This window comes from Hakea prostrata, chromosome 1 (genome assembly GCF_041222555.1).
Source record: "Hakea prostrata isolate BN-2017 chromosome 1, UWA_Hpros_2, whole genome shotgun sequence".
NCBI lineage: Eukaryota > Viridiplantae > Streptophyta > Magnoliopsida > Proteales > Proteaceae > Hakea > Hakea prostrata.
The window spans coordinates 40,002,212-40,021,754 of NC_142600.1; the positions used below are offsets into that span (position 1 = coordinate 40,002,212).

The window sequence follows — 19,543 nt, forward strand, 5'->3', positions numbered from 1 at the left end:
GATGACAAAAGGTACTCTTGCCATGTGCCATTCAACCCAGCCAGCATTACAGGGCCACAAATGAGAGAAGCAGTGGCCTTAAAACTGCCGTATTATCCTTTGTTTTTCTGTTTTCCATGAATAAAGAATATGAAGGGTACTTCCACAAACTACAAGAAATACAAACTAAAAAATGACAGATAGTTAGCTGCCCTTTAAACTCATTTCCAGTTATCTAGTGTAGTTGAAATTGTTGGGCTGGGTAGTGGAGGGAACTTGGCATATAGGAATGTTAATCTCCCATAGGACAACAATATTACTCACAAAGTAATAACTGTACTATCAGAGCATTTGTACTGTTCTGGGAGTCAGTAGAGCTTTCACAGCTCACTCTTTCAATAAGGAGCCATCTAAGAAGAGAGTTGGTGCAGATCTGTTATTCCAAAAGAGGAAGACCAAGGGTTAGTCCAATTTGGAAGGGAATATGTTTCATTGTCAATAAAAGGGGTGGCAGTTTGAAAATAAAAGTCCACTGTCAAGCAGAGTATTCACTCTAAATGTTAGGTTAGAATTAGGTGAAAGTTAAGTCCATGTTCAGCAAGATGTTTTTAAGAGTTGGTCCAAGTTAGGTAAGATACTGAGTAAGAACTAATTTCATGTTGCCTTTGTGTATTTTGCTTTCTACAAAAAGGAGCTTCTATGAGAGGGTGGATGTTCTACCAGAAAAAAGAAGATGGGAGGACTGATGAACCTAATCATACCTGGAACTGAATTTGCTATATGTATGCTTAGCTCACATGGAGTCCCCTCATGTTGATCAAGATAGGCTGATGTTTGTTCCAACCAAATGTCACCATGCAAAGCCCAAGTTGTTTTTTTTATTTCCCTTTCTATTTTTAATTGTTTTGTTTTCCCATTGCTCCGATAAATGATTAACAACAAGAAAGTCAACTGAGGTGCCACAGCCACATTCAACGGAGGCCACCTGTATGTTGAAGTGATCAATCCAGACCAATGGAACTAAAAGAAATGGAGCAGACCTAAAATAACCTTAGGAGAAGTGGTGAGAAAGGATATGCATATGTTAGGCATTGACGCATTGTATCTAGTATGGCCCTCAAATAGAGCTAATTCTTTTTTTTTTGGTAAAGAAATAGAGCTAATTCTAAGGCAAGGATACATGTAGCCGACCACATTTAGTTGGGATAAGATTGTTGTTACTACTGTTGTTTTTTTATTTTTCACTATTTTCCTCATCCATAATCCCTTTGCAATTTTGATCTCCTCTTGTACTGCTATGCCTCTCCATTATCTCAAATTGGATCTCAGATCCTGTTTTAGTACAGGTTGAACCTTCAGTCCTGTCCTACATTAATTGGTATCGAAACCACAACAAAGAATAAGACGATCAAGTACACCTGATCTGAAAGCAGAAATGGAGATATTTTAAAAGTTGAAGAACAAGATCACTACAAATCAGAAGGATATGGAATAGAGATTCTTAACAATGGAGGCTAGAGTTGCTGCCCCTCGTTATGCTAGAGTTGCTGCCCCTCGTTATGCTAGAGTTGCTGCCCCTCGTTATGCTACACACTACCACCTTGTAGGTGGCTCACTCTGCAGCCAATTTTCCTACCCAAAGGGCTTAGGAAGAGGCCTGAAAAGGATTCAAATATTACGTCCACCATATCTTAAAGTGTGTTTCTGCACTTTGAAGAACACACAGCAGAACACAAATGTTGCTCAACTATGAATGGATCTCTATTTTGCATCTGGTGGGCTAACAACATTACATTTGGATAATCCTGAATTTTCTCAACTAGTTCCATTGACATGGATAACTAGTAAGGATTTTAAGCTATGGCACCCCAAAAGATGGCACCAAATGTGCACTCAAGAATACATTTTGTATGTTATTACTGGCACAACAGTAAGCCTTACAAGTATAATGTCAGGCACATCCTGCATAATCTTAAATGCAGAAACTTCGTTTTCAAGGAAGATTTTTTTTATCCTTCTTAATAATCTTGCCAAGTTCTTGGAAAGATAATTATTTCATTTTTTCTTTTTTTCTTTTTTTTCTTTTTTTCCCTTTCTTGCCTCTGTCAAATCACAGCCTGTGATTTTTGGATTACACAGCTTAAGTAGGAAAGGCAAACCTGATGGACATCTCCAATAAAATGTGACAAGAATAATAATGCCTCTGTCAAATTATCTGCATGGAACAGAGATTTCAGCTTATCAATACCAGATGCTGCAAGTGAAAGCACCAACAGTTGAAACCCCACCCCTCCCAAAAAAAGAAAAAAAACCAAAATAAAAAACTATGGATTGTCATTACATTTAGGTTGCAGAATAGGGTCCTGATAAGTTGTTAGCTGCTTTGAATAATTGTAAATTGCTCCAGTAACACACCTATCTTTTTGTCCCAAGGAGTCATGGCAGTCCCCTGCATGAAAAGAAAAATTACATGTATAATGATTAGAACAAAGGTGGTGTACTGGTGTTGATAAGAGTTGAATTATAGGAAAGTTATCTGGCTCGTCTAGAATGACAGAGATCATATTTATTTACAATTATGGAATGTTAAAAACGGATGAGTCGCAATATTTATCCTAACATTTGGAACATGTGCACATTGTATCTAGACACAATCATTCACCGAGACACTTTTAAAACCAAGAGGCAACTCTAATACAGAGGGAAAAGCAACAACAGAAATGCAAAAAGAAAAAAGAAAAGGAACAAAAGTAATATGCATCATGTCAATCAGATCTCACTGCATGCATTGATGTAAATATGTGATAGCAAAAAAGGAATGAGTGTAGGAACTCAAGGTGCAATCCTGATGAAGTGCAGGTGGTTTTTTCTTCTACTGGTTCTCCTGTTTGAGTTAGCAACCGAACTAGATTCATTTTAGAGTAATAGGATCTAGGTTCATTTTGCACATGTTAAATCAGCAAGACAAGGATTCACTATCATTCCATATTTGAATTTTTCTCAAGATCATAAACAGAGACATTATACAAGCCAAAATCATTATCTTCTTCTCTTCTCTCAACTCGGTATCAGAGCCCAATAGACCTTGGGTACTTTTGAGCTTTCATTTTTTTTTTTTCAATTGAAGATATTACCACAACTGCCGAGGCTTCATCCTCCCATGTCCAGCATGAATGACTGAACATTCTCTTCCTGCATGTTGCACCATGCTGACCCATCACCATACCGTTGATCGTGACTACCATCACCTCTTGTCAGGTCCTATGACCTTCCAGAAGCACTGCCAACATCCATGGGAATGGTGAACATAAGAGGTGCGTACCTTTCAGAAATCAAAATACACTTGTATCTCAGCTCCCCCAGTACGAGGCCCTGCCTGGCTTCTTGCACCTCCACAGGGTCCACCTGCTTCTGCCAGATATGCCAGCTGCACCAGGCTCTCAATGTCTTTTCTAGCCACCCATGCCAAGCCTCTTCCCTACTTACCTAATCTTCAGCAGATCTTCACTAGCCCCTTCAGGCCCCTTTGTCCCTTTGAGCTCTTTGACAATGTTTTTCCATGGAAAACTGCAGTTTTTTTGTCTTCTTGAGCCTGCACTGTGGTCACTCCATCTATTTCCAGCTGCCTTCGGCAGTTTCTCATCTCCAGTAAGGTATTTTAGTCACTCCCATTGTGCTTGTCTGGTCACATAACAGAAGGTTTGGGTATGTCTCTTGATTCTGAGGGAAGTGAACTGGATTGCCCTACTCTACCATTTTGCTTATGTATGGTCAAGTAACAAAAAAGTTTTGCAACTCCAAGGGATAACAACGACAATCCTTCTAAGTATGAAAATAACCAATAAAGTTTCATTTAAGTGCCTCTCTATCTAACTTAGACACTTCCAAATAATTATCATGTATAAAACAAACACCCCCATGCACACTCAAAGGCAACACAAATAGAGGAACAGACGAAAATAACAAACACTGGAATTCTACCTTTGATAAAGAAGAGGGCATACGATTAATAAGAGAACAAGCAACCAAAACATCAGCCCAAAAAGTATTCGAACCCCACATTTCAAACAAAAAGAATGAGCAACTTCCATCAAATGGCGACTCTTCCTCTTAGCTACAGCATTCTGTTGTGAAGTGTAAGCATTAGAAGACTAGAGAAAAATGACATTAGAAATCATAAAAAATTAAAGGGAGTCAAAATATATTCTTTTGCATTATCACTATGAAGAATCTTATCAACGACACCAAATAGAGTACAGGTTTCCGCAAAAAAGGCAGAAAAGCTATTAGATAAAATATTTTTTATACAAATCCAGGTAACTCTACAATAATCATCTACAAAGGTAACAAAGTACTAAATAATGCTTGAACATGCCACTGAGGAAGAACCTTCAAACAAGTGTAGACCCCTAGACTCTCGGCCTCTACCAATTGTGTTCTTTGTCATAAAATTCAGAGACAAAAGCTAGAAAAGAAGCTGACAGTAAAATTGTAAGTGACAGTAAGTTTATGAAGAGATAGGATAGTTGAGAGCCAGAGAAAGGGGATCCCTCTACGAGAAGGGACATCTACATGTTTCGTCTTTCTGTTTCTCTCTTCCCTCTCTTTTCTCTTGTTCTATCTCTCTTGTTTTCTCTCTTCAAGCCCTCTCTTACCTCTCTCACTCTTCCTTGTGTGAATGAGTTTCTTCCCTCTTGTTCCATCTTCTCTCTCTTTCTCCTGGCTTCTGCTTACTCTTCCTGCATCTTCCTTTCTTCATTTTGTCCTGCTTTTTTCTCACCATGCTGAGAACCAACCTGAACCCTCCTCTTTCGCCACTCAAAATCTTGCCCCCTCTAGCTTGACTCAATCAGTTATTGGTGGACTTTTTGAAATAGCATCTTAAAATATTCAAGATTTAAGTAATATATATAACTCCTCTAGGCAAGATTTCGAGAGGCTTGAAATCTCGCCTCCTTTTGCTTCAGTCAGATTTTTCATGAAAATAAAAATTGGTTGATTGTTTTGGGAATAGTATTCGAAAAGATAATCTCCTCAACCTACAGGTCTTATGCATCAATAGAATAGCACGCAGTTTATCAGATATCAAAATGCAAACCAAGCTTCATAAGGACAGCATGCATGCTGGTTCTTTGATGGAACTTATCACCCTATGAAAATAAAAATGACAATGGGCAAATAAATTAACCGATACAAGATATGCAAACTTACTGCAGTATTCATAGTTACACCTAAAATCCGGTGTGTCTATATAGTGCAGAGGCCCACTCCAATGATAGTGGAAGCGAATCTGATCAGCCCAGGAGCAAACAGCAGCAAGCTCACCATCTGCATACTCTGGAAGCAGAGCTTTCACAGCAGCAGCAGCTTCTTTATTAATGAGTCCCTGAAGACTTGCAACAAGCTTTACATTAGGCTTCTTATGCAGACTCAACTCACAGTGTAGAATTGGAAAGATAAGGATGTATGCCTCCACAGTTTAAGTGTAATGGCTTGACTCACTAAAACCTACGACAACTACTTGGAAGTCAGCTACACAAGTTGTGTTCAGCCATTCCAATCCACTTAGAGAGCCATAGCTCCGGTGCATTCACAACTAACAATCTCTTTCCTCACAACTTCAACCTAAGGTTATGTTTGGTAGCCAAGAAAGAAAATGTTACACCCCCTATTACTAGGGCCAGGTGGTGCCCATGACGCCTAAACCCCACTACAAGACATGGCAGTTACTTTCCTTTTTCCTCATCTTGGAAATAGTGGAGACCATTATCACTATACAACAGTAGAAACATTTATATTAAAAGAGAGGGCAAGTACAAACTTCAGATTATCTGATGACAACTATTACAGTATAGTTATAGAGAGCCATAGTCTTTAATATTCCAGTATCATCTAAACAAGACATCTACTATCTTATACAAAACCTTGAAAGTGTAAACATAACCCTCGAACTGAGATAAGGTAAACTACTAAACTCTAATACAAACTTGAGCTTTCAATCATTTCCTCGGATTGCAATATCATCGCCCTTGTCCTGAGTTTGCTTGTCTATACACCATAAGGGAGGGGGGAATGAGCTATACTAGCCTAATGAGTATCATAAACAACCATGCTACATACCCTAAAACAAAACATTTCCTTTGCAAAAAATACATGTTGTAAAATATCTGCAACATATCTCTTTTCAAATCCTTTCACATATTTTCATCTCTACTTCTCTAGCTTTTGTAGTCTAAGCCTAGGCAAATCCAAAGGATGGACATTTCTCTAGACCACTGAAATGGTCTCTATCTTTTTACCACCAAAGTGGCCTCTATCTCTTACCACCGAAGTGGTCTCTATCTCTTACCAACAAAGTGGCGATACCGCTGAAGTGGTGATAGCATCGAAATGGCTTATGTCCCTCACCACCGAAGTGGTTTTTGTCTCTTACCACCGAAGTGGTTTCATTTTCTAAGCACAAGGCAATGTACACCTTGTAAATGTCCATCATTGGCTTAGACTCAATCTTTCCACTTTACTCAAGCCACAAGGACTATGCTCGTCAGCACTGTGTCTTTTATTCCATTTCAGTCTTGTATTTAAACATTATATTTAATCATTTAAAATGCAAGAATGATAAAAACTACATCAATAAATTCATTGGATTACCAAATCATAGTCAAATCTTGAACCACATGCAGGTATGCAAATCACTCATGCATATAGTATGCAAATCACTCATGCATATAGTATGCAAATCACTCATGCATATAGTATGCAAATCAATCATGAGCATAGTATGCGGATCAATCATGCGCATAGCATGCGGATTAATTGTATAATAATAATCAGATGCGGAATTCCAAATGTTATGAAATAAACCATATGTAAATAATCTTGCAAGAGATATGGTAGTCCCAAAAACAATGCCTTCGTTCATAGCATGAATTAGGTTATAATACTCACATGTCTTCCCTTATTGAAAATCAAATGATTTTCAGTTACTTGGATTCAATTACAACACCTTAGGGTGCTAGCAAAGGATCGAATAAAACTCTCTCTCTCTCTCTCTCTCTCTCTCTCTCTCTCTCTCTCTCTCTCTCTCGATTACTTGGATTCAATTACACCATCTTAGGGTGCTAGCAGAGGATCGAATGAAACTCTCTCTCTCTTTATTCTCACAAGTACAGGTAGTGTTCCCTTTTTTAAAACACATATATAGTATCTTTAATTAAATATTCAATGCACTTGCGTATGGACTTGCAGGCCCACTCAAGGATCCAACCATTAGTTCCTCCGGGTTCAAAAGATTACGTTGATTATTTCCCTGTTTTTGGGTTAATCTAATTCCATTATGTATGGGGTCTACGAGCAACACCGAGTTTGGACCCAAAACATGTGTTTAGATCCCAATTTAAATTTATATTACTCTTTTGATTGGACCAAAGCCCTTCTGATTAAATTAACAAACAAATCATCCATCAATAATTATTTAATAACTTTGGGTACAAAATTATTACGACTCAACATTAAAATAATAATATAATAAGACGAATGGGGTATCACATCCTTCCCACCGTAAAATAAATTTCATCCTCGGAATTTGCTTAACTGATCAACTAAAAAGCAAAGGGTATCAGGTCCTCAATTCCTCATATCAAATTCCAGCTCCCATGATGCTTGTTGACCCAAATGATTTCTTCACCACACCTTCACAAGGGGTATTGTCCTATTCCTTAGTTTCTTCTCTCTTTGCTACAGTATCTCGATCGGCTTCTCTTTGTAGGAGAGATCTTTCAACTTTAATGGTTCATACTGCAGCATATGGGTATGGTTTGCTGCATATCATTTCAGCATCAATATATGGAATACACATGCATGTTAGACAAATTTGGAGGTAAGGCAAGCCTATATGCTACTGCCCCCACTCTATCCAAAATCTCGAATGGTCCCACATATTCTCGACTTAGCTTTCCCTTCTTGTCAAACCTCATTACACCCTTTTTTCAAGAAAACTTTATCGCCCACCTCAAATTCTAAGGGCTTCCTTCTAATATTTGCATAACTTTTTTGTCTACTTTGAGCAGCCTTCATTCTCCATTGGATTATTTCTACTTTCTTTTTTGTAGAATCTTATAGCACCCTTCATCAGTCCCACTTTCAAGAAAACTTTATCGCCCACCTCAAATTCTAAGGGCTTCCTTCTAACATTTGCATAACTTTTTTGTCTCTTTTAAGCGGCCTTCATTCTCCTTTGGATTATTTCTATCTTCTCGCAAGTATGTTGTATTAGGTCTAGCCCAATGCTTGATTCCATCTTCACTATAGCATATTTGAGATCTACGCTTCCTCCCATGCAATGCCTCATAACGTGTCATTCCAATACTAGACTAGTAGCTATTGTTATAAGTGAAATCCACTAGATACAAATGATCACTTCAGCTTCTCTTAAAGTCAATCACACAAGCCCTAAGCATATCCTCCAATATTTGAATTGTCCTTTCAGATTGTCCATCAATTTGAGGATGGAAAGTTGTGCTAAAGTTTAGTTGAGTGCCCAATGCCTATTGTAGACTCTTCCAACATCCAGAAGTAAATCTAGGATCATAGTTTAATACTATAAAGATAGGTACTTTATGCAACTTCACAATCTCCTTCACATATAGCTTGGCCAATTTGTCTAGGGAGAGGTCAATCAAGATGGGTAAGAAATGAGATGACTTGGTTAGTCTATCCACAATTACCCAAATAACATTATAGCCTTGTGGAGTCCTTGGTAAAGAGGTAACAAAATCCATGGTGATGTGTTCCCACTTCCACTCAGGTATATCCAGAGGTTGAGCAAACCTAAGGGTGGTTAGTACTAAGCCTTTACTAACTAAGCCTTTACTAGCTAACAAGTCATGCATTTTTGAACATACTCCACTATCTCCCTTTTCATATTGTTCCACCAGAAGTACTCCTTCAAGTCTCAATACATCTTTGTACCACCAGGATGTATTGTATACGGGGTGTTGTGAGCTTCCATCATCAGTTCTTGTTTTAGTTCTCCTTTATCTGGTACTCAGAGTCTATTCTTGTACCTCACAGTTCCTTCTAAATCAAGGTTAAAATCTGCCCATTTATTATCTTGCATCCTCTCCTTTATTTTGTACATTCTTCTTTTGCTCCTCCCTTATCCTTCCAAAAATAGAGGGTCAAACAGTCAAACTTGCCACATAAACTGTAGCATCCCTAATCATAACCCTAGGCCAACTTCCTAGCATCTTCAATGATATGTGGCTGACTGGTTATCAATGCTACAGAATATCCATGTGATTTTCTACTCAACACATTAGCCACTGAATATCCATGGATAACACTTCCCAAACCCCCATAGCGATGGGAACTTCATGCACTGGCTAAGTCCATTTTAGGAATTTTATCAGCTGAATTTTGTATAAGGCCCTATTATATTAGACATACAGGTCCAGTATCATTTCCATAAAATTCCTGCAGATTTTTGAAAAAATAAATTGACTTGTTCAGAATCACAATTCATAATCCTGCACAAGAATTGTTACAGGCTAAACATTCAATTTCAATGTTTTATAGGAAGTTTTTCAAAGAAAAATTTAAATGAGCATGCAAATACAAGAGGGCAACTGGCAATTTTCACTGTACTACCAAACTTCTTTATGAAATCAAAAATTTTGAACTTCTTGTTTAGTATATATTGATAGGCATCAATAAATTAGATACATCTCTTCAAATGGTAAAAACATTCATCCATGTTGCAAACATTTACAGCGGAAGAAATGAAAAATACAAGGAAGTCTCAATCAAATTTCTTAAAAGAAACTTTTCTTTTTCTTTTTCTTTCTCCTTTTTTTTTCTTATGGGAGGTTGTGAGGGAGAAGAAGCTGAAATTCCCAGAAACAGCAAATTGTTTGGTCATTTGTGGTCACATGATGAATAAAGCAATATTTGTCACTAATTTGTTATTTCCTTCCACATTCACCAAGAAGCACAAACTAGTGGATTTTACTAGAATAAGTCAAATAACCAAACAAGGACGTAAAAAAATCAAAACCCGAAATAAGTACCTGCAATTTTGAAGAGAGAATAATGGGACAGATGGGAAATCTATTTCTCAAGTCTACTAAACGAGCATACTTCAACTATCTATGATTTGGAGAATCACACCATTTGCTATGACACCAATTTTTGAACATATACACGAAGAATTTCAATCTCCAAAGTAAAAGAAGCTCCAAGGAGGATGAAAGTAACAAGGCACAAGGTCTCAATGAAATCCCAATAGAAATATGAAAGAGTTTAGGGACTTATTGGCTAGCTTCATTAACCAAGTTTGTTTAAAAAGATTATGAGCACAAGGAAAATGTTAGTGAACGGAGGAGAAGGATCATGGTTCCAATTTACAAAAACAAAGGAATATTCAAAGTTGCAGTATCTAGAGAGGCACTAAACTAATGAGCCATACTTTGAAATTATGTTTGAGAGTAAATTGAAATCTGTTTGAGACAAGTAACCAGTATTGTGAAAACCAATTTGGCTTTATTCCAGGAAGATCTACAATGGAAGCTACTTATCATGTTAGGATGCTTATGGAAAGGTGTAGAGACTGCATAGAAAATCTTCATATGGTCTTTACTGAACTAGAAAAAGCTTACGATAGAGTCCCTAGAGTGTTAACTCCACAAGTACTAAAGAAAATAAATGTTACGAGTAAAAATGCAGACATAGTTTTTCAGAGACAAGTGTAAGAATGGTGGGGAAACAAGGTGATAAATTTCCTACTACAGTTGGGCTACATCAAGGATTAGCTTTAAGCCCACATTTATTTGCACATATAATGGATAATCAAAGACATTCAAGATGAGGTTATTTGGTGTATGTTTTTTGCTAATGACATTGTTATAATAAATAAGACATAAGTAGGGATTAAATCCATATTAGAATCATTGAGAGCAACTTAGGAATTTAAGGCTTTACACTAAGTAGAATGAAGACGGAATATCTAGAGTGTAACTCTGGTCTTGATAGGGCGGATGATGAGGTAGTGAAACATGATGAGAAGGAGATTCCACAAACCGATTATTTTAGGTACCTTGGCTCAATCATAAATAAAAAATGTGGTATAGAGATGATGTTTCCCAAATAATTAAAATAAGGTGGATGAAGTGGAGAGGTGCATCTAGAGTCATGTGTGATCGACGTATTCCTTTAAAGCTCAATGAAAAATTTTATAAAACCGTCATATGACTAGGTATGATGTACGGTGCAGAGTGTTGGGTTGTTAAAAAGCATTATATAGATAAAATCGGTGTAGAAGAAATGAAGATGCTAAGATGGATGAGTGGCAAAACTAAGAAGAATAAGATAAGGAATGACCGTATTAGTGCTAGTCCTGGAGTAGCTCCGATGAATGATAAACTATAAGAAAAACATTTGAGGTGGCACGACCACATTCAACTGAGGCCTGTAAATGCCCTTGTACAGAAAAGCGATTTAATCCAAATTGAAAGAATTAGAAACTAGGGGCATACCTAAGATAACCTTAAGAGATGAGGTGAAAGAGGGTTTACATAGCTTAGGCCTTGTATCTAGTATGGCCTCAAAGAGAGCTGTAAAAAAGGTAAGAATCTATGCAATTAATCTCTTTTAGTTGGGAACAGCTTGTTGTTGTAGAATGATTGGGGAGATGATCTGCTGAACCACAATATATTCAGACTTCATAACATGGTTTGTCCTTTTTTATAGTGCCAAAGCAAATTAGAAAGTCGACAAATTTCAGAGTATGGTTTATACTCCTGAATTCGAAAAGCGTAAGGGGGTCCACCCAATCTTAAGTGAGCTACTAGGAGGATCCACTCATTCATCAGCCAGTAAACCATTACTTGAACAATCCAAATTCTGTCTTCATGGAATGTCACACTTTTGTAAATGAGTCAAACGATAAAATGGAGGGCATGCTATCATGCTTTAGCTTTCTTAGCATACTTGATGAGGACAGCAAACAAAGCAAGCAGAGTGAGGCTGCTGCTTCCGCAATCCACACTTGCCTTTCTATTAACAGGAATCCTACTAAAGCGCTGATGCTTAACTACGAAAGGAAATAAATTAAGAGTTCAACTCATAACAGACAACTAACTAAACAAACAAAACCAAACTACAGCTCATAGCATAATAGGGAGCATTCCCCCTATTGTGACAGCTCCAGACTTTTAGGAGAAAATTTATTCTACCCATTCATTTATGGAAAGAAGGTTGCATCAGGAATGGTTTCAACACAGATGCATCCTCTTAAAGCTAAAAATATTGAGGCGAGGAAACAGTAAGCTAGACCACAACAACAAAATCCATGGGTAATTATAGACATTTCAGATGTTTTACCTCAGCTATTTTGCATATAGCATAGTGTCCTTCCTTTCCCCAAGCTAGAATTCCTGGAAGTAACTGCAGAAGCAAAACCACACGTCCAACAGCAGAGAAACACACCATTTCTGCTGTTAAAGGAAAATTCAGAAATAAATACAAAATTTCCTACATTTAGAAATTTTACAAATTCTATCACAAGAAATCTCCAAACTCAGCTCATCCCGTTAAGTTCACAAACAGGAACGATCACGCATATGAGGGTTTAGATAAAAAAAAAATTGCATTAGATTGTCAAATATTCTCTTTGAAAAATGTGTTTCTGTTGATTATACCCTCTAATATTGCACTAGAAGCTCAGGTGCAGCAGAATAACAGCGTAACCTCATTATGGATTGGGAGAAACTAGTCTCAGTTTCACAATCCGAAATGATTCTAAATCAACCAATTTTGAACTTGAAGATCTAGAAGATAAGAAAATATCTGAAATCAAAAGGAAAGACCACGATATCTAATAAACAGCTTTGAATTAAGCTTAACAGCTTTGAATTAAGCTTAACTGGATGCTTTGGAACCTTACTGTTGCCTGCAGTACCAGAAGAAGAAAGCGCTGGCTGGGTTACTTCTTCAGCACTTCAACATTTCCCTCACTTTCCGCTTCCAAGCATTATTTTAAGACCCACGTGTCAGGTTATCTCAACCGTTACCTCACCCCAACTCCCTTCTGACCAAGTGGGTTGTCCGTAATTTTTTTTTGTTTTTGGTAAATAGTCCGTTAATTCTCAACTCCCTAGAAAGTTGAGGAATTAGTCCTTTCGGTTGAACGTTGAAAAGTTAGTAATCTTAGTGCGAAGTTAGTAATCTTTGTGCAATTTTGCTTCAGAAGTGCCTAACAAATGCTGCGCATTATCCCTCAATTAAAAAAATCAATAAAACCTCTTAAAGGCATGGGTTTTGTGGGTTTGGTTCGGTCCAACATTATCCTTGACGGTCCAAGTTGGGCAGTTCGAGTGGGTTATATACTAGTATTCAATACATAATGGTTAATACGTTTTAAACAGAATACATATATACGAATTTTAAACACCAAAACCAACTTTCAATTTTCAAAATCTTTTGAAATACACAAAACATCATCTTTCACCGCCAGTCTCATTTGTGCGTCAGAAAGGAAATGGAGCTCTGAATGAAAATCGAACGAGAGAAGAACAGCAAGCAAGCAAGAAATCGAAGGAGAGAAGAAGAAGAACAGCAGTTGGTGTTAGTTGAGAACAAAGAAGAAGAAGAAGAAATCTGGTTCCTGTTGAGAACGAAGTCGAAGCAGAAGAAACAACAGCCCTAGTTCGAGTTGTGTAAGGTTCCTGCACTTTGAAGAAGAAGAAACCCTCAAAATCCCTCAAATTCAAAACCTTCTGTGATAAACCCACAACAACACTTCGTTATTCTTCTCGATCTCTCTTCTTCAGATAACTGACTTCAGTTTAGAGGTAACATTTCATCTGCATCACTTTATGTACAAGTTGGTTTTGTTGAACACAATAGGTTGAGTCTGGCTTTTTATTTTACTAAAACTAAATAAAAAGTGATTTGTACAGGTTGGCTTTTTATCCTCAAAGACAAACTTCATTGTTACTTAAAACTAATTAGCCTTTTTCTTCCTTGTTCTATGCATCTTATTTGGATTTCATGATCTCCTTGATAATAATAATTGTTGGAATTTATTAATATGATTAATAAATTAAATGCCCAAGGGCAATATTGGAAACTCACTATTAGGGCGGTTACAAAATAGGGTTATATATTTTGGTAACCACCGCATTAGTGAGTAAGTGTGTGATTCATTCGCACGAGATTTATCTCTGAGAAACGGCGGCTCCATCTCTCTCTCCCTCTCTCTTAGAATCGCAGGCTTGGAAATTTTTTCCTTTCATCGTTTTTGATCTTCATTCCATTAATCCACGGCATTTGGGTTGTGGATATCATTCCCTTTCCTAGTGATTGTGGAATCGCCCAGGTAGAGCTTTGGTGGTTGAACGAGAACGTGGATCTAGACTTCTGCTGCGAATACTTCATAAAAGGGAAATTGAATCCAGGTAAGGAATCTTTCCCCCGTCAATTAAACTATATTGATATATATGGAGTATTACCAACATTGGCATCAGAGCCATTGGTTCCCACGGTTTTTGTTCCTCCCCATTGTTTAATTTTATTGTATGGATCCAATGGGAGGATCAAGGGTTTATGGAGAATCCAGGGTTTAATACGAAACCCATGGGAGAATTGATAGGGTTTTGGGTTCGGATCCGTGTGGGAGGATCCTTGTGAATTTCCCTAATGAAGATTTGCATGAATTGATAATCCATGATGATAATTATTTTTGTTTAATAATTAATGCTGGATTTTTTCATGTATTTTTTGGGTGAAAAAAACGTGTTTTCTTTTTTTTTTTTTAAATTTCGCTCAAGAAAAATTGAAAAATCGCCGTTTTTTGGTCACTGTGGACCAGACGGACGACCGCTTGACCAGGACCGTCTGGCCAGACGGTTGTCCGTCTATTATCAGACTGGTCACAGTGACCCAGGCGGAATTTCCGTCTGGGAGACGGTCATCCGTCTGGTCACAGAATGCTAGACGGATTTTCCGTCTGGGCAGACGATCATCCGTCTGGGCATAAAAGGCAGACGGCAGTCTGTCTGGGAGATGGATTTTTTTGGATATTGGTCTGTCCAGTTCAGAATGTGTTTCTAACTTACTAGACACCAATGGCCCGACAATCTGTGTGGTGTTTGGGCATTGAGGGCCTAATGGGGCCTAGTGGGAGCTAATGAGGTAGAAGTGTTCTGTGTGAACCACCTCATAGCTTTAACATGATTGCATGTTTTATTTTAATAAAACTATTTTTTATATATGGGTCTATCAATCATGTTTCTTGCACAAAATGAAACTAGTGTATAAGTCTATGTGGGTTTGCATGAGAATTTGATTGAATGTTTGTGAGCATCTCTTTTGGTTTAAATGCTTATCCCATAGGTTGACTATGCTAGTGCGATTTGTTGTTGCTTGAGTTGTGTTTTATGCTAGAATAGTTGAACTCATCCTAGTATGTAATGTCTCTAGAATAAATGGCTGCTACCAAGAGCATTGTTGCTAACTTCGCGAAAGGAGATAAACCAAATAAGAGGTATTATGACCTTTGGCACCGAAAGGTGCAGTATCTCCTAGAAGAACAGAACATGCTGGAAACCGTAAACTAGACCATGTCCCCACCTGAGGAAGGTACCACTGCATAGTATTGCAGGAACCTTGAGCTTTACAATGCCTGGAAGAGGAAATACCGAGTAGGTAGGATTAGTATCCTAAGACCATAAGGAATGACCTGATGCTTTGGTTTGAGAAGCATAGGACTGCAAAGTCTTTGTGGGAAGTTGTGAAGTTCCAGTACGGAGGGACTTCCACCACAAGAGGCCGCCAGCTCAGACTCACATTTGACAGTTATAAGATGAGCTAGGGTCACACCATGAGGCAGCATATAACCATCATGTCTAACATGATTAGTGAGTTGAGCGCATGTGGGCGCCAGAAGACTGATGAGGAGCAAGTCTCTGCATCATCAGGTCATTGCCTAAGTCTTGGGAGCATATGAAGATCTTCTTGACTAATACTGATGAGGTCAAGACATTTGATCAAGCTGCCAAGCACCTTGAGCTAGAGGAGGATCGGATGTTGGCCGATGTCCCTCACACTAAAGTAGTTGCTGCTGAAGCAAGCACTAGTAAGGGTGCAGGCTTCAAGCACAAGAAGGAGAGAGCTCAACCTCAGTGGTCTAGGCAAAGTAACAGAGGTGGGAACAAAAACAAGAGTGGTTTATGAGACATGGTTTTAGAGTTGTATTTGAAAACAATTCTTTGGTTTTGTATCTGGGTGATACAGTTTATGGTTATGGTTTTCTTCTGAATGGTTTCATTGTATTGGATACAATTGATTATTCATTTAATTCTAGTAGTGCTTTTGTTTGCCAAAATACTGTGTGTATTGATTCTAATTTGTGGCATGCTAGATTAGGACATATTGGCTTAGATAGGATGAACAGGTTGGCAAGAGAAGGTCTCTTAGGCCAAGGTTCACTATCTGATTTGCCAATCTGTGAGTCATGTCTAGCAGGAAAAGCAACTAGAAAACCATTTAAAAAGGCTTTGAGAGCCTCTCTTCCTTTAGAACTTATCCATTCAGATGTGTGTGGACCCATGAATGTGCATACTAGAAAAGGACAGTCTTATTTCATCACATTCATAGATGACTATACACGGTATGGTCACATTTATCTAATTTCTCATAAGTCAGAAGCTTTGGAATGTTTTAAGAAATTCATGAGCTTAGTTGAGAATCAGTTAGATAAAAGGATTAAACTCTTAGAACGGATAGAGGTAGAGAGTATCTCTCCGATATGTTCAAAGGGTTATGTGATGAAAAGGGGATATCTAGACAACTTACTATTCCAGGGACTCCACAGCAAAATGGGGTTGCTGAGAGGAGGAATAGAACCTTGCTAGACATGGTGAGATCCATGATAGCGCAGACAAATCTACCCATCTCTTATTGGGGAGATGCTTTGCTTGACTCGGCCTATATCCTCAATAGAGTTCCAACCAAATCGGTTCCTTCCACACCATATGAGTTGTGGACCGGAAGGAAGCCATATTTGAGTTACTTGCGTGCATGGGGATGTGCAGCATATGTTCACTCTACTTCTCACCAGTATCGAAAGCTTATCTTTGTGAAATATTCTGAACCCTCAAAGGGCCATGTCTTCATTGGACTAGATGAGAATGAGAGGAGAACGGAACTTGAGTCTAGGGATGCAACATTCTTGGAGAATGATTTTCCATCTCTTTCAGGAGTTAACAAAGAATCATCGGAATTCTTTGAGATACAAGATAGTGGTCTTGTCACTCCAAGGATTCAGATTCTGGATAATAAACCTGGGGTTCATCCAGAAGATCCTAGTGGGAGTGGGAGTGGGAGTGCAGATGTGATAGCTACCTTAGACGGTGAGCGATTTGACATGCACTTGCGCCGTAGTGGGCGCGGGCTAGTTCCTCGTCAACGTTTCGACATAGAGGAAGAAGCCTACATGGTAACTCCTGAAGAGATCAACTGTGAGATGACTTCAGTCGATGAGCATGAACCAAAGAGCGTGCAGGAAGCTCTTGCGGGGTCAAGCTCAAATGAATGGTTGAAAGCAATAAAGGAAGAGTTGGAGTCAATGAAAGTTAATCATGTCTGGGACTTGGTTGACTTGCCGCCAGGCCGAAAGGCAATTGGGAACAAGTGGGTTCTCAAGATCAAAAGAAAGGCGGATGGATCTATTGAGAGATTCAAGGCTCGTTTAGTGGCTAAGGGCTACACCCAACGAGAGGGCGTTGATTATGAGGAAACTTTTTCCCCTGTGGTTAGGTTTGCCTCAATTCGTCTCATACTAGCCATTGTTGCTCAGTTGGACTTGGAGCTTTATCAGATGGATGTAAAAACTGCTTTTCTCAATGGAGAACTTGAGGAAGAGATCTATATGGATCAACCTCAAGGTTTTGAAGCAAATGGACTTTAGCGCAAAGTGTGCAAGCTTAAGAAGTCCATATATGGCTTAAAGCAAGTATCTAGACAGTGGAATGTGCACTTCCACCAAGCTATGATGGAAAATGGTTTTTCCATGCTTGAGGAAGACCACTGTGTTTACAACAAGAGATCTGATAATAATTATGTCATTCTGACACTGTACGTAGATTACATACTTATGGCTAGCAATAGCAAGGAGCTATTGGAAACCATTAAGAAATGGTTGTCCTCCGTATTTGATATGAAGGACATGGGTGAAGCAAGCTATGTGCTTGGTGTCAAGATTGTCAGAAATAGGCAAAAGAGTTTACTGGGTTTATCTCAAGAGACCTATATTGACAATGTCTTGACGAGATACAGATGCACACTCGCAAACCATATGATACTCCAGTGGAGAAGGGTTTGCATTTGAGCCTTGATATGGGTCCTAAGACTCCAGAGGAGAAAACCAAGATGGAAAGAGTTCCATATTCCAGTGCAGTGGGTAGCCTTATGTACGCTATGATGTGTACTAGGCTAGATATTTGTTATGCAGTGGGTTTGGTTAGTCGGTACCAATCAAACCCAGGCATAGAGCACTGGAAAGCAGTCAAGAGGATATTGAGATATCTCAGAGGAACGAGTAACTACATGTTGTGTTACCAAGGATTGGATTTGCGCTTAGTTGGCTATAGTGATGTCGACTGGGCTGGAGACATTGATGAGCGCAAATCAACCTCTGGGTATGCTTTCTTGCTGGATGGCGGGGCCATTTCGTGGTGTAGCAAGAAGCAGACTTGTATATCCCTCTTGACCATGAAAGCAGAGTATGTGGCATGCTCAGTTGCAGTTCAAGAGGCTGTTTGGTTGAGGAGATTCCTTCAACATACTGGGATTGTGATGACATCCAAAGAGGCTGCCCTTGTCTACTGTGATAGTACGGCAACTCTTAGCTATGTCAAGGACCCCAAGTATAATGGGAAGACCAAACATATACAATTGAGATATCACTTTATTAGAGACATTACATCAAGGAAGAAAGTTGTACTTAAGCATATATCTACTAGTCAGATGGTAGCTGACCCTCTTACCAAACCTATAGCTAAGGATGTTTTTATTTCTCATGTAAAATCCTTGGGCTTGCGTAGATTGTGACTTATTTTTGTACTGAGACTTTCTTATTATTGAGTAATATGAGTTCATTCCAGCATTTATTTTATTCACTTTCTGTGTGATTGTGTTTTCTAGCATAAAACAAGATATGTCAATAGGCAATAGAATGGCTCACTCACACCGAGCATTCGCCTTTGGCGCCTTAGAGGCGAGCAGAGATGAGACGGATTGTGAATGACTTTGTGTAGGTCAATTTGTAATCATGATGTCGCCTTGATTTGGAATCAAGATGAGTTTCTCCATTGTGAAGAGAATCGACATGAATGTTCCCACTATTCATGTTGCCTATAGGAGCCAGGTGCGAGTACTTTATGTGGCACTAGGGTGGCGACAATAAAGAAACTCGGGTTAGGCGCAAGGGGTTGCGACTGGACTAAGACCTGTATGGTGTTGAGATCAAGGTTCCTTGTGTCGGCGATTTATCGCCGACACAGGGTGA

At 38.6% G+C, this 19,543-nt stretch overlaps 1 protein-coding gene across 7 annotated transcripts in view; it reads right to left on the bottom strand.

Annotated features, from left to right (window-relative positions):
* Positions 1 to 13,013, bottom strand: part of LOC149028944 (endonuclease 4-like) — a 60,687-nt gene extending 47,674 nt beyond the window's left edge. Inside the window, exons 1-5 of one of the 7 annotated variants that reach the window (XM_089139574.1) lie at positions 12,920 to 13,013; positions 12,358 to 12,467; positions 5,191 to 5,365; positions 2,321 to 2,428; positions 2,139 to 2,194 (exon numbers count right to left, since the gene is read on the bottom strand). In XM_089139574.1, coding sequence (XP_088995700.1) covers positions 2,139 to 2,194; positions 2,321 to 2,428; positions 5,191 to 5,365; positions 12,358 to 12,465 — 447 coding nt within the window. In that variant the 5' untranslated portion in view covers positions 12,466 to 12,467; positions 12,920 to 13,013. The other 6 variants (XM_089139580.1, XM_089139563.1, XM_089139595.1 and 3 more) reach the window with 6 other exon arrangements.
* Positions 13,014 to 19,543: the final 6,530 nt, after the last annotated feature.